The 15,951-nt window shown below is 27.2% G+C and overlaps 1 protein-coding gene across 1 annotated transcript in view; it reads left to right on the top strand.

The window, feature by feature from the left end:
• LOC141343822 (regulator of nonsense transcripts 1-like) overlaps positions 1 to 15,951 on the top strand; it is a 40,421-nt gene that overhangs the window by 6,966 nt on the left and 17,504 nt on the right. Inside the window, exons 3-4 of the mRNA XM_073848480.1 lie at positions 12,393 to 12,539; positions 12,866 to 12,950. Of these exons, the coding sequence (XP_073704581.1) occupies positions 12,393 to 12,539; positions 12,866 to 12,950 (232 nt within the window). The remainder of the gene's footprint in view (positions 1 to 12,392; positions 12,540 to 12,865; positions 12,951 to 15,951) is intronic.

Here is a 15,951-nt window from a genome sequence, read left to right as displayed (position 1 = left end):
CAAATAAATTAAAGACAGTACAAAAATATTTCTGTAATATTGAAAATTGTGATATTTAGATAAATGATAAAGATTTGTAATATTAGTTAATATTGTATAGAATAATTTATTAGTACACAACATTTATTCACATTCCAATTAAAGATATTTAAATATTTAATATAAAAATAATTAATAATAAATAATAAATTTGCCTGTAATATTGGTAAATATGGTGCAAATTCATTCATTTGTACACAATGTTTACTCGCATTACAATTTAAAATATTATTTAATATTTAAATAATGTAATATTTTTTATTTAATATTATTTTTTAAATATTTAATATTTTAATACATATTTATTAAATACTATTAAGTATTTCATAAAATGTATATATAGATATATGCAAAATAATTTATTGTATACAATATTTTCTCAAATTGCAATTCAGTTTTTTGTAATATTTAAAAGAATTAAATATTATTTTGTAATAGTAAAAATCATTTAAATTAATTGATTATACACAGAATTTACAGTTTTTATTATTCAAATAAATAAAAGGTTAAAATATTCTTTTACATTTTAAAAATATTGAAGAAATGTAGCTCTAAATTGTAGATCTGATCTGAGGTTTTGAGGCTGTTGTAAAATGCAAGTAAATTCACACTGCATTGCTTTTTAACCGTAAACACAGACAGTTTATTATATTTCTTTTCAAAAGAAGTGTTCCTTAATTAATTAAAGTATTTTTTTCATGGTTGTGCTCATAGTTTTGTTATTTGGACATATTTCTGTTTCTCTGTTTTTGGAAGAAATAAAACCCTCATGGCCATGTGTTACATAAAAACTAGCATTAAATTAAATCATATAAAATACGAAGTCTTCAGATTCCTCTCGAGTCTTGTTCAGGAATAGCCATTTGCAATGCGTGTTTTTTCATTGGGTTTCCATGGTGAAAGAGAGGAAGGAAGAGGAACTGTGCGTCAGATGTTTTCTTTGCAGCCTTCAGTTTGAGATTACACACGTCCGCTGGGCTTCACCCCTCCACCTTCCCTTAGAAGAGTGCTTCACGGGCAAAACCCTACAGAGAGAAGGCCAGACGCCTACCGAAATGTCTTTTTCTCATGATGCTGCTGCTCACCTCATACAGAATTGTGGTGATGTGGTATTATAGTGAGGCTTTGATATTCCTCTTTTAGACTTCATGCACACTCATTCGGTAAAATGCGGATATAGGTGGTGCACAAATTTTGGAAGGACTGTTGACAAACTGAGATGTTTTGAGATGTAAACATGCAAATTGGCACAACTTTGAGTCATTTAATTGCTGAATTCCTCTCAAATCAGATCAGATCTCAAATCTTATTCGACTTCAGATAATGATGTCCATCGCTGTCGGTTCTTGCATTTCTCATAAACAAAACAAAGTGCACCTTGTCTGCTTTTATTGAGCACAGAGGGCAGGAGACAGATGAATCACGTCAGTACTGTCTGCTTTATAAAGAGCAGAAGTCTCTTGTTGAGTTGAGTCTTGTCAGGCCTTGTGGACTTCCTTAAAATGTCGCTATTTTCATCAGCTCTACTTCCTGTTTACATCTGAGTTGCAATAGTGATGTTTCCAATGTCATCTCAAGCCAGGTCTTTCTTTCAGCCGTTGGCGCAACCGAGGGATTCCCAAACTTTTTTGTTGGATGAATTTCTTTAAAAATGAAGTATTTTACAAAACAGGGTTATTATAGTTAACTAAAACTATTACAAACATTTTTGTTGATAATAAAATAAAATATCAATGTTAGATGGAAAAACATAAACTAAATGGAAATTAGAAATATTTGCCTTGGCAACTAACTGCAGTTTAAGATGAAGCGCTAGAATTTATAAAAACTGAAACAAAAATAAAAAATAAATTAAGCATAATTTAAATAAAAAATACAAAAAAATTTAATATTATAAAAAAATTAAGTAAAAAAAAAGACAAAACTGCAAAAATAAAACGTGTAAAAAGTAATTGCAATTCAAAATATTTAATTATTTCAGATTTAATAAATAAATAAATAATAAAATTTAATACTTTAAGAAATGTTGGATAAAGAGAATTTTTGTAATTAAAATTGTAAGTATTTAATATTTGAGTAAATAAATAAATACAATGAATAAAATACTTATACAATTCTATTATATGATGTAATAATAATATATAATACTTATATATTATAGTATATCATTTTAAAAACAACACATTTGCATGTTCACGGGTCTCTGATGTTGGTTAATTGTCATGTAACATACAGGTAAAAAGAAATACTGAAACTGAAATGAAAATTAAACCTAAATAGGTATATTTGTAAAAAAAAAAAAAAAAACGCATAACAAAATTACTAAAATTGAAAATATTAAAATGAAAGCTATTACAGGTAATCAAAACTGAAACTGAAATAAAAAATAAACCTAAATAGTAAAATTTAAAAACAAACAAAAAAGACCAAAAAAAATCACATTCAAAAATTACTAAAAAAATTACTAAAATAAAAAGCTACACAGAATTACTTACAAATTAACGGTAAATAAAATGCAAATTGAAAATATTAAAATAAAACCTAATAAAATATAAACAAAAACATAATAGTATGCAAATAATAATAATTAATGGTCGCATAACATGCAGGTAAAAAATAAAAGCTGAAACTGAAATAAAAATTAAACCGAAACAGTAGTGTACTTAATAAGATTTTATTATATTTTTATTTATTTAATTAATTTTATTTTATTAAAAAAACAAAACAGAACTGAAATAAAAATATCTTAAATAATAACAAAAATGTTTTTTTAAGTCTCTGTTGATTAATGGTAATTTATTTTTAAAATTGTAAATAATATATATATTTTTTTAAATTACAAAAAAATAAAATAAATATATATATCTACACACACACACACACAAAAAGGAAACTATAATTAAAATTAATATTGCAAATAAAAGCTTGTGTTCATGGGTCTCTAATGTTTGTTAATGGTAAAAGTAAACTAATAAGATAAATTAATTTTATTAATAAAAAAGGATCCTAAACAATAATATGAACAATAAAATGAAAATTGCTTCACTTGCATGTTCACGTTTCTCTGATGTTCATTAATGGTCACATGACATTTTATTAAATGTTTTAATTTGATTGTTTTAATTTTATTTTATGATTTAGCTTTTCATCAACCCAAACAAAAGAACATTTTCTATCTTAAAATATAAAACATTTTCCTCATTAATTTTAGGAGAGGCATCTTAGTTGAGATTGATATTAAATAGAGCGTAACAGAGAATAGAAAAGCAAATTCTGAGGCTGAGCGATAACATCTTCCTTTGGGAAGTCACATAGTGTTGTCATGTTAGTTTTCAAAATTGAAACACCGTTGACTTGCGTCATTGTTACTATTTTGCAACCTCCCAGAACGCTTTGGCATCGTGGCAGGGAGATTTGCAAGGGCAAACACCGTTTGTGTTTACTTCACAACATGTTAATTTTTTGTTTGTAGAAGTTCATCGTATTTCCTTAGCAGTAGAGCTCCTCTGTAAAAGCCACAGAAAGCGATTCATTCACAGCTCATCGCCACAAAATGCCTGCTGCATGCAGGTCTGTACAGGCCTTCACAGTTTCTCCTTACATAAAACATCAGTCAGCTTTAATCACGCTCAAGTTTACGCCAGTGAGAAGTAGGGGCTTTTTTGGGAAGATGGCATGATGTTTGTCTTTGTCATCATCTCATGACCTGCAGATTCATCTGACAAGAGCCGGACAGTGGCATGTCGGCTTCAGATGGACAGTTTGAGTAATGCACTTCAGGGAATCTGTTTAGATCTGATATATACACTACCGTTCAAAAGTTTGGGGTCAGTAAGACTTGTAATAGTCTTTAAAGAAGTGTCTTATGCTCATCAAGCCTGCATTTAATTGATTAAAAATAGAGAAAAAAAACAGTAATATTGCAAAATGTTTTTACAATGTAAAAGAATGTTTTTTATTTGAACATACTTTAAAATAGAATTTATTCCTGTGATGAAAAGCTGAATTTTTATCAGCCGTTACTCCAGTCTTAAGTGTCACATGATCCTTCAGAAATCATTCTAATATTCTGATTTATTATTAGAATGATCTATATTGGATAATATCAACAGTTGTGCTGCCAAATATTTTTTGGAACCTGTGATTTTTTTTTAAATTAAATAATTTAATTTAATTCAATATAATTAAAATTAATACAATTAAAAAAGTATATAAAAAATAATCCTATATAATGATATTATTAAAAAAAAGCACAAAAAAGAAACTATAATTAAAATGAAAATTCTAAAATATTAAAAATAAATTGATAAAAATAGTCTATAAATAATAATAAAATAACTCATGTTCATGAGTCTCTGATTTTGTTAATAGTCACATAACATACAGGTAAACATAACTGAAACTGAAAATTAAACCTAAAAAATAATTACCAAAAAAATCACATTACAAAATGATTAAAACTGCAACTATAATTAAAATGAAAAATTGAGTAATGCACTTGAGGGAATGTGTTCAGATCTGCATGGCATGCGTGCATCAACATGTACGTGCATAAAACATTCCCCTCACGTTCTCCTGTAAAACGCCAGCGACTTGCAACACTGTTAGGGAGTTTTACACGCTCGTATTTTCTTCACCACATATTAAATAGTCTGACTTACACGTGTGTAGGAGTTGCATTTTCCTGCAATGCATCAAAGAGGAATGACTGTTTGAAATGTTACACTCTTGTGTTTTGCTTTGTGTTTTTCACATTTTTAAGAACACCCACACTCTGAACATGCATTTAGGCATGGAGACGCACACACAAGGACTTTTGTCATGAGCAACAACAGCTTTCATTGTCCTGTTGAAAAAGATACGCTTCCAGCAGCCAAACTCCTGCTCTTTTCCCCCAACCATTATGGGATTACGCCAGGTTTTTCTTTGTTCACGGCTGCTGACGTTGATTTTTAAATATATGAAGCAGCATATTAGAATGATTTCTGAGTAATGATGCTGAAAATTCAGCTTTGATCACAGAAATAAATTACATTTTATAACACATGCAGGTCTGTTTTGTATGGAAACCCATTTCCGCCACTGATAAAAAGGGTATTTGTGTGTTTTTTGTCTCACAATTCTGACTTTTTTCTCACAGTTGTGAGTTTACATCTCACAATTTTGACATTTTTTTTCTCAGAATTGTGTGATACAAACTAACAATTCTGGCTTTTTTCCCAAAACTGTAAGATATAAACTCATAATTGCAGGTTAAAAAGTCAGGATTGCAAGATATAAACAAATTCTGTAAAATGAAGTCTAAATAAACTCGCAATTCTGACTTTATAACACACAATTGAAATATTTTGAGAACATTTCAGTCTTTTTTTCCCATTCAGAATTGGATTTTATTACTCACATTTGCGAGTTAGAAAGAAGTCAGAATTGCAAAAAAAAAAAAAAAACTCTAGGATACAAATTTGCATTTGCGAGAAAAAAAAATTATTCTCGTAATTCTGACTTTATCACAATTGCAAGTTTATATCCCGTTATTCTGACTTTATAACTCACAGTAGTAGAGTTTATATCTTACAATTCTGACATTTTTCTTGCAATTGCTAGTTTATATTGCAATTTTGACTATATAACTCACAGTTGCTATTTATTTTATTAATTTTATTTTATAAAAAAACAAAACAGAACTGAAATAAAAAATATCTTAAATAATAACAAAAATGTTTTTTTAAGTCTCTGTTGATTAATGGTAATTTATTTTTTAAAATTGTAAATAATATATATATTTTTTTTAATTACAAAAAAAAAATATATATATATCTACACACACACACACAAAAAGGAAACTATAATTAAAATTAATATTGCAAATAAAAGCTTGTGTTCATGGGTCTCTAATGTTTGTTAATGGTAAAAGTAAACTAAGATAAATTAATTTTATTAATAAAAAAAGGATCCTAAACAATAAAATGAACAATAAAATGAAAATTGCTTCACTTGCATGTTCACTTTTCTCTGATGTTCATTAATGGTCACATGAAATTTTATTAAATGTTTTAATTTGATTGTTTTAATTTTATTTTATGATTTATAGACACATTTGCGAGCTACAAAGAAGTCAGAATTGCAAAAAAAATACAAACTCTAGGATACAAATTTGCATTTGCGAGAAAAAAAATTATTCTTGTAATTCTGACTTTATTATCACAATTGCAAGTTTATATCTCGTTATTCTGACTTTATAACTCACAGTAGTAGAGTTTATATCTTACAATTCTGACATTTTTCTTGCAATTGCTAGTTTATATCGCAATTTTGACTATATAACTCACAGTTGCTAGTTTATATCTCACAATTCTGAGAAAAAAGTCAGAGTTGCACGTTTTTTTCTTGCTATTCTGATTTTATTTATTGCAATTGTGAGTTTACATCCCATTATTCTGACTTTCAGCTTGTAGTTATGAGTTTATATCTCACAATTCTGATTTCATAACTCATAATTGCAAATTTATATCATGCAATTCTGAGTAAAAAAGTCAGAATTGCACATATTTTTCTTGTTATTCTGACTTTATTGCAATTGCAAGTTTATATCCTATTATTCTGACTTTATAACTCGCAATTGTGAGTAGATATCACAATTCTCATTTTATAACTTGTAATTGCGACTTTATATCATGCAATTCTGGGAAAAAGTCATAATTGCTAGTTTACATCTCGCAATTCTGACTTTATAACTCACAATTGCAAGTTTATATATCTCACGAATCTGACTTTTTTTTTCTTGCAACTGCTATTTTATATCTCACAATTATGGCTTTATATCTCAGTTGCGAGTTTATATCTCACAATTCTGAGGAAAAAGTCAGAATAGTGAGATATAGTATAAACTCAGAATTGTGAGAAAAAAATGTCAGAATTACGGGATGCAATCTTGCTTTTGCGAGAAAAGGTTTTTCTTTCTTTATATCATGCCATTCTGTGAAAAAAAAGTCATAATTGCTAGTTTATAAATGTTTTCTCGTAATTTTGACTTAATTGCAATTGCAAGTTTATATCTCAAAATTCTGACTTTTTTTTTCTCGCAATTACCATTTTTATTTTATTTTTAGTGATGGATACAGCCAGGGGCGTCGTAGTTGGGTGAAAAGGGGGACTAAATTACCAGGGCCCCAAGTGGGGGGAGGGCCCCTGAGGAGTGAAATTTTATTTTCCTTTAAATATAATTTTAAGATCACAATAAATGTTGTTAACTAATGTAAATCAGTGATGCGCGGGTCAATGTATAAACAACCCTAATCCGACCGACGTTTTCAACTAACGCAACTCGGACCGCAAAAAAAAAAAAGAAAAAAGAAAGAAAGAAAGAAACTATTGTACCCGACCCGCATCCTGTCTAATATTTGCGACTGACACCAGCGATTATATGCGGCTATATGCGGTGGAGATTCGTTCACTGTCAAACATCATTTGGCATTAATTAGGTAATTTTGTCAAAATAAATGTTCTTAATTACAAGAAAAATACAGATTGTTCTTGTTGTGATTTATTTTGTCTTTCCTTTATACAGATTTAAATAGTTTCGTTTTTGAAGTACTCTAAATTATGTCAGTGATTCTACACGATTAAATATGATTAAGAATTATTTTATTTCGATCTACAGTGTAATAAGAGTTTAGAAAAAGATTAGCCTATAGCCATAAATTATATATATATATATATATATATATATATATATATATAGACTACAAGCTTATTCCTTTTTTCTTAACTTTTAACTTCTTTTAAAAATTATCAAGAATATTAAATCAACTTAATAGGCTAGGTTAACGAATTTTCTTATACAAACATAATGAATGCAATTCAAAACGAAGTTTTTATAGATAAATTCAGGAATTATGAATATGACAAAATATTATTTTTTATATATTAATTGTATAGCTATAATAGTTGTATCAAATGAATAAGGAAATTATAGTGCCTTGAATTTATTAAGTAATGTTTAATTTCGTTCGTTTCGCTCTCTGGAAATGTAAAGAAAAAATACAGTTTTTACTTGGAATTCGGTTTTAATCCCTGATTTTAAACAAGCATATACATGAGATCATTTATATGTTATTGCTTGAATAAACGTTTAAAATAGTGCTAGAAATTTTATAATTAAGGAAATTAAACAGACCTAGGCATTTGAAAAGACAGTGAAATGTGTCTAATAATTCCAAAAAGAAAGAGAAGCATTGGACATAATCAAAATATTCGAGACATTTATTAGGAATACCATTTTCTTAACAATTTAAGATGCTGCATGTGTTTATCCAGTCTAATCGAAGTGTGCGTCTCTCCTGCGACTTTCCCAACAAAAATCCCACCCCCTCTCAGAAAATACATAAAACTGACATTACTATATGCGTTTAAAAGTACTGTAGCCTGTTAAAATGGTACAAAATGGTAGCCGAGTCAGTGCACAGGGCCCAGAATTCCCAGCGACGCCCCTGGATACAGCCATCAATAGTTTTGACTAGGGCTGCACGATATTGGAAAAATATGCAATATTGCTGTTGAATATTGCGATAACAATATTTCTTGCGATATAAAATTTCCCTGGAGAAATGTTTTTTATTATTATTATTATTATTATTATCTTTTTTTAAATAATTTATAAATGTAATGATCATACTAAAATAAACAGGTAATAGATATTCGTCTGTCATCCAAATTAAATGTAATTCAGGCTACAAAAAAATAGACACTATGAATGACTTAAAACATCTTTTAAACAAAATATGAAAAATTTAAACACTATGAATGACTTAAAACATCTTTTAAACAAAATATTTCCTTGCCTTGCTTTTTTTTAATAAAAATAAATATTATTTAAAAAAAAAATACTATTAAACTTCAAAAAGTTTGGAGCATCAACAAATATTAGGAGCACCCAATTTCTTTTTAGTAATGCACCGATCTTGATTCCTCATGGCCGATTCTGATTGCCAAGTAAATCAAATGGGCTGATTTTGAAAGCCTTTTTTATATATTTATTTTACGCCCTAATCAAGGGACAAGAATGAATGAAAATATGAGTACATGAACAAGATGTTTATTTTCTCTATTATAGTTAAAGCCATTTAAATTAGAGACAACCACTGCATTTTTAAACAATCTACACTACAGTATTAACAAAAAATAAACGACACAGTTCTTTCTTAGTCGTGTAGACAAAAAATGCAGCCATAATCAAAGTAGGCTACTCTTTCAATATTCAAAGTGCAAATAGAGACCGAATTTTTCAAGTATGATACATAGTTATAGACAACTTATTATAGCCCACATACTAATAACTGCCTAGATATTTGATGTAGCCTCATTTCTCTCACTCGCACAAATGCTTCCAAATATAATTTGAGGTCATTACATTTTGGGAGCATATGCGACCAAAACGGTTGCAATTTTTAGCCATGTATATTTCAGACGTATAGTTATCGCAACTCTCTGCGATACCAATATCGCGTATACTGTTATCGCGATAATTATATTTTTTCAATATATCATGCAGCCCTATTTTTGACCCGTAATAGATTTCTAAAAACGTCCTAATTTTTTGTAAGGAAACTGCATTTTTGCACGTAATTTAAGAACCTCAAAATAAACATAATTTATTTTTTCAGATTTTTTACAATTATTTTTTAAAAGATATAACCATTATCCATAAAAAGCATTTAATGTTTAAGTCATTTTTGACCCGTTTATGAATGGAGACCCATTCGGTGTCACAAATACTTTTTTGTTCAATTATCTGTGATGTTATATTAGTGTTTTCCCTATATCTCACACACTTTTGGGACTGAAATTTGTTGATGAACATGAATATGTAGATGTATTGATGAACCACTGCAGCATGAAAAATCACTTGTTTCATCAGAAAGTAAGAGTTTATGATAAATAAAAATGTTAATGTTAAATAAAAAATTTGTGTGTGTGTTGTTTTGTTAGAAATAAATATGTCTGTTTCATAAGTTTGGGCTGTTTTTAGCAGTCATTAGTTACAAATTCAAAGAATTTAATTAAATTATATTAATTCCAATCGGGTTAAAAATGATAATTCTCAGATTTTTTCTTATAAATTGCATAGAATAATATATTCATACAGGATTTCATTTGCTGCATTTATTTGAACAAAAATATTTAAAAAAAAGTAATATTGTGAAATATTATTCCAATTTAAAATAACAGTATTCTATTTTAATGTATATTAAAATATAATTTATTCCAAGTTTCTATAATTCACCAACTTTGGCAACTAATTGTACATCTAGATCAATTATGTATCCATTTGTTAAAACATTTATTTTATGGACAGTGGCTTGAGTTTGTCAAAAAGTGAAACATGAGTCATTGCTCTGAGCATTTGCATCTGTTAAACCTGATGAACTCTTTAGTTCATGACTGTAATATATATCACACACGTCATATCAGTGCATGTGCACGGCTGTAAGTTCCCTCTTGTGGTATTAAGCAGAATGAAGTGCATTGTGGGATTGGGTGGGTAGGAAGTGGACAAATAACCGACAAGTTTTGGTGAAAATAAGAGGCAGGGCTACTTCCTAACATGTGGCGATAGTGTTATATAGCAGTTTTGGAATGATTTACAGGATATGGACACTTAATGCACATCTAAAGTGATGTAAATGCCATTGCATTTGATAAAAGCAAGTCAATATATAACAAGCAGTCAAACAAAACGCTTCCAGATGTCTTCCTAAGTAGCGTTGAACGATATATCGGTACTAAAAAGGTATCGCAATACCCTGCTTTAAAAAAACGGTATGATTCCACATTTTACTAGTAGCAGTACTTTAAGAAAGCATTTTGATAACATAATCTTTAGAACTGCTGTGAGAGTCACTTCATGAGCATTTTACCGTTACTTTTGAGAAAAAACATGTACAAACAAAAAAAAGGCAGCAACCCGTCAAAATAAAAGTTTGGTTTAACTTGACTGTAATATTACTTCATGTAATGATAGTACTACTACTACTAATAAAAAAATATTTTTAAAACAATATTTGAGGAATATTTACCAGAGCAGAATTTATTTACAAGAAAAGTGTAAATACACATATTTCTGGGAAAAAAATAAATAAATAATAAGTAATTCTTTATAAAATATAATTAATCTTTATAAATTGATTAGACATGCTTTTGATTATTAAACTATAATGAAACTATTAAAATGAAATGCAGAAAATTAATAGAATTAATAGAAATATTTTTAAAACAATATTTAAGGAATATTTACCAGAGCAGAATTTATTTACAAGAAAATTGTAAATACACATATTTCTGGGGAAAAAAATAAATAAATAATAAATAATTCTTTATAAAATATAATTAATCTTTATAAATTAATTAGACATACTTTTGATTATTAAACTATAATGTGTAACTATTAAAATGAAATGCAGAAAATTTATAGAATATATATATATATATATATATATATATATATATATATATATATATATATATATATGTAATATATGTAATATTATGTAATCTAATATTATTTAAAAAAAAAAAATATATATATATATATATATATATATATATATATAGATATAGATATAGATATAGATATAGATATATATATATAGAGAGATATAGATATATAGATGGGCAACTCATAATGTAGGAAAAAAAATATTTTAATTCTATATAAATATAATATGCCTACTATTCAAATAAAACTTTTAATTCTAATAGAATATTATTTTATATTTAATATTATTAGACATGCTTTTTGGTTAATATTTTATATTTAGTGTAACCATTTAAATAAAGTCTAGAAGAATTAAAAAGGGGAAAAACAGAATCCATAAAAAGTAATATGAATTTCAAAAATATAAAACGGAATTTGAGAATAAAACAAATTCCATAACGCTTTATTTATTTCATTTGCATCTTTGTGTATCTTTGTGTACTTGCATCTATGTTCTTATTATTAACAACAAAGATAAAATAACAAAAAATGACTATATCATGATATAAATCGTTATTGTGAAATAAAATGACTATCATGAAATAAGATTTGGGTTTATCGTTTTACCTGTTATCAAAGTTGCAAAAATCTCTTTTTATTATTTAACATTTTTTTTAAGGGTGATAAAATGCTTTTTAAATAGAAAAAAATTTACTATAACCTCCATTTGGATCATCTATCATTTATTTACTTTACCTGTCGTTCTGTTTTTGTCATAGTATCATTTCAGTAGTAGTATTGAGATAATTTAGCCAGAGATGTTGGTATCATGACAACACGATTCCTTCATGCATCAACATGTTTTCTCATCTCTCCGCAGTGAAAGAAGAGCCGCACAGCAGGCCGGCGGTTCACGAGTGTTTAGGGGAGGTTCTGCGTGTTCTGCGGCAGGTGATCAGCACCTACCCTCTTCTGAACACTGTGGAAACACTCACCGCAGCAGGAACTCTTATCTCAAAGGTCAAAGGTCAGTCCAACTGCCATGTTTAACTCATCTTCTTCAGCTTCTGTCATTGGTTCCTCCTCCTCACATTTTCAGCCATGTAATGCAATGACATGAAGTGAATAATTCAGCACAAGCATCTGAGCAAAGCCACATCAGATACGAACAGATACCACGCAGCCAACATCTGATCTTACTAAGGAAAAACACGTATTATATGCAAACAAAAACAACTGAAATACAGGTGTTTCCACTTTTGCATCTAAACGTGATGTCACTTCTAGTTTTATTTGTTAGTAAAGCAGAAGCGTTTGTGAGCGTGAAGTTGTTCTGTTCTCTGTGTTCGTCAGGGTTCAGCTATGAAAGCACCACTGACGCTCAAAAGAAAGACTTTGAGAAGGCCATTGAGACCATTGCTGTTGCCTTCAGTAGCAAGTAAGACCTGACGCTCTGCTTTCACACACATTACCTGCTCATTTACTCTATTATAAAATAAAGTGTAATTGTATTAAATAAAATTGTAAAACATGAACTATAATTAAATGTGATTTCATTTGCTTATTTATTTTTAATTTAATTAAATTTTTTATTGTACTCTATAATTTTATATATATATATATATATATATATATATATATATATATATATATGCGTGTGTGTGTGTGTGTGTGTGTGTGTGTGTGTGTGTGTGTGTGTGTGTGTGTATATTTCTTTTTACATATATATTTATTTATTTATTTGCTTATAATGTAGGCTATTTAATTATATTTACATTCTGTATAAATATAATATACCTATTATTCAAATACAACTTTTAATTCTAATATAATATTATAATAAAATAATAAAATTATTATTTTTTGTTTAATTTTTCTATTATTAAATTGAAGTAAAATATGTTAATAATTAAAAAAAAAATTATGTATATTTTATATATGTACATATGTATTTCCCTAAATATATCTATATAGTAAATCTATAATTAGAATATAACTATTAGTTTTTATACAATATTATTATAAAATGATTAAATTTTATATATTTTAAATATAATTCTGTACCTTTTTTTTGTTAAATTTAATTTAATTAAAATAATTTATTAAAACCAATTTTATTATTCAAATATTTTGTTATTCGAATATAACATCATTTCAATATAATTTTTATATTGTGAAACTTATTTTTTATAAATATTAACTAAATAAATTGTGTATATTTTATATATGTACATATGTATTTCCATAAATAATTATATACATATAGTAAATCTATAATTAGAATATAACTATTAGTTTTTATACAATATTATTATAAAATGATTAAATTATATAAATTTTAAATATAATTCTGTATTTTTATTTTGTTAAATTTAATTTTATTAAAATAATTTATTAAAACCAATTTTATTATTATTCAAATAATTTGTTATTCAAATATAGCATCATTTCAATATAATTTTTATATTGTGAAACTTATTTTTTATAAATATTAACTAAATTGTGTATATTTTATATATATGTATTTCGCTAAATAATTATATACATATAGTATATCTATAAAATATAATTGTTATTTTTTATATAATATTACTTTAAAATAATGAAATATGATATTTTTAAATAATATTTTTATTGTTAAATTTTAATTTAAATAAAATATTAAAATCTATAATATAGAATATAAAATCTATATATAAAGTTTATATTCTAATATTCAAAAATTCTAATATAATTTTACTATACTATATATATATATATATATATATATATATATATATATATATATATATTAGGGCCGGGACTTGATTAAAAAATTTAATCTAATTAATTAGAGGCTTTGTAATTAATTAATCGCAATTAATCGCATTTTAATCGCATATAAATATTTGACCTGAGAACAGTGAAAAGTATGGGTTTTTTTTATATGGATTTTTAGTATACCATTGAATAATGACTGAATACATAAGCTTAAGCAACAAAATATTGTTTATTTTTGTTCAACCAAGTCCAACAGACCAGTGCAATATTGCCATTAAGTGTAGCAATAGGCTCGATGTGCTACAGTGATATGCGAATTCCTTGTTGCATAGCTTGCACACAACCATGCTCTTATCGACGCTTCCATCCATTCGTTTTTTGTAACAAAATTTCCCATCCACAGGGCCAACCAAAGCGGTCCCATCAGCTTTTTTGTCCATGTTCACTGTGGTTTGTTTTGCTGCGTCCCAATTCGCCTACTTATACTATGCCCTATAAGTATGTACTCTTTTTGTGAAGAAAAGTACATACTTTTGAGTATGTAGCAGAATAGTAGGCAAGCTTTGGGACATACTACTTCGTCATAACTGCTTCTTTAACGGACGCTCTGTTGCTTAGTTACCTGAATCCTGTCACTGTTTAAACTGCCCTGTCAATCATCACAGTTAACATTATCTACATTTAATTTCATTTAATTTCCTACCGTATTAGAGAGAAATGAAGAGGCACGTTCTTTAACGAGTCTTTCACGCCGAGAACTCTGCTCTTGTGTTTGCTTAATTATGCATTTAAACGTTAATGACCAAACCTATCATTATAAATGTTGCTGCACATGGAATATAACGCGGATAACATTTAAAAAATATTTTTTTATCAGGTTACACACTGATTATTTATCACTCAAACCCCTTTCTCTACCTGTCCGTTGGTCACGCATATCCTCCATGTTTGTAGTTTAACACTTTTTATGCGTGTTTGTAGTTCTAATCGAATCCTCGTTCACGGCGCAGTGTGTTGTGGGCAATATTAGCCGTTAGAGTGTGCATTGATCGTTAAGTAGTAGACCATCCGGGAATCTTTGGAATACTTTTTTAAACATACTACGATTTGGGACATAAAATACTATTTAGTACGGACGCAGCTTGTCTGAACGCTAGTTTGTGCTCCAGTATAATCGGTCCGCCGAATCTCATCCAGTGAGAAACGTTCCGCGGTGCAAAACTAAGTGCGATTAGAATGCATTAAATTTTAACGCGTTATTTTTGTGTAATTAATTAATCTAAATTAACGCGTTAAAGTCCTGGCCCTAATATATATATATATATATATGTGTATATATATAGTTTATATTTATTTAAATATTATGTATTTATATTGTGTATATTATGTATAATATTATGTATTTTTTTGTTAAATTGAATTTTAATAAAACTTTATTAAAAACAATTTCATGTAAGAATCTAATGTAAAATTTAAATGTAAATCTATTTAAATCTATCTATCTATCTGTATATATACATATACATATATATATATATATATATATATATATATATATATATATATATATATATATATATAACTGAAAAAAAAAGTTTTTAGTAATAATAAATATATAAAATAAAAAACAATATTTAAAATTGTGTATTTTTTAAATGTACATATGTATTTCTCTAAAT

The sequence above is a fragment of the Garra rufa genome, chromosome 10 (assembly GCF_049309525.1).
Source record: "Garra rufa chromosome 10, GarRuf1.0, whole genome shotgun sequence".
Taxonomy (NCBI): domain Eukaryota; kingdom Metazoa; phylum Chordata; class Actinopteri; order Cypriniformes; family Cyprinidae; genus Garra; species Garra rufa.
The sequence above is the reverse complement of the archived record's forward strand: the minus strand, read 5'-3'. Positions and strand labels throughout refer to the sequence as shown.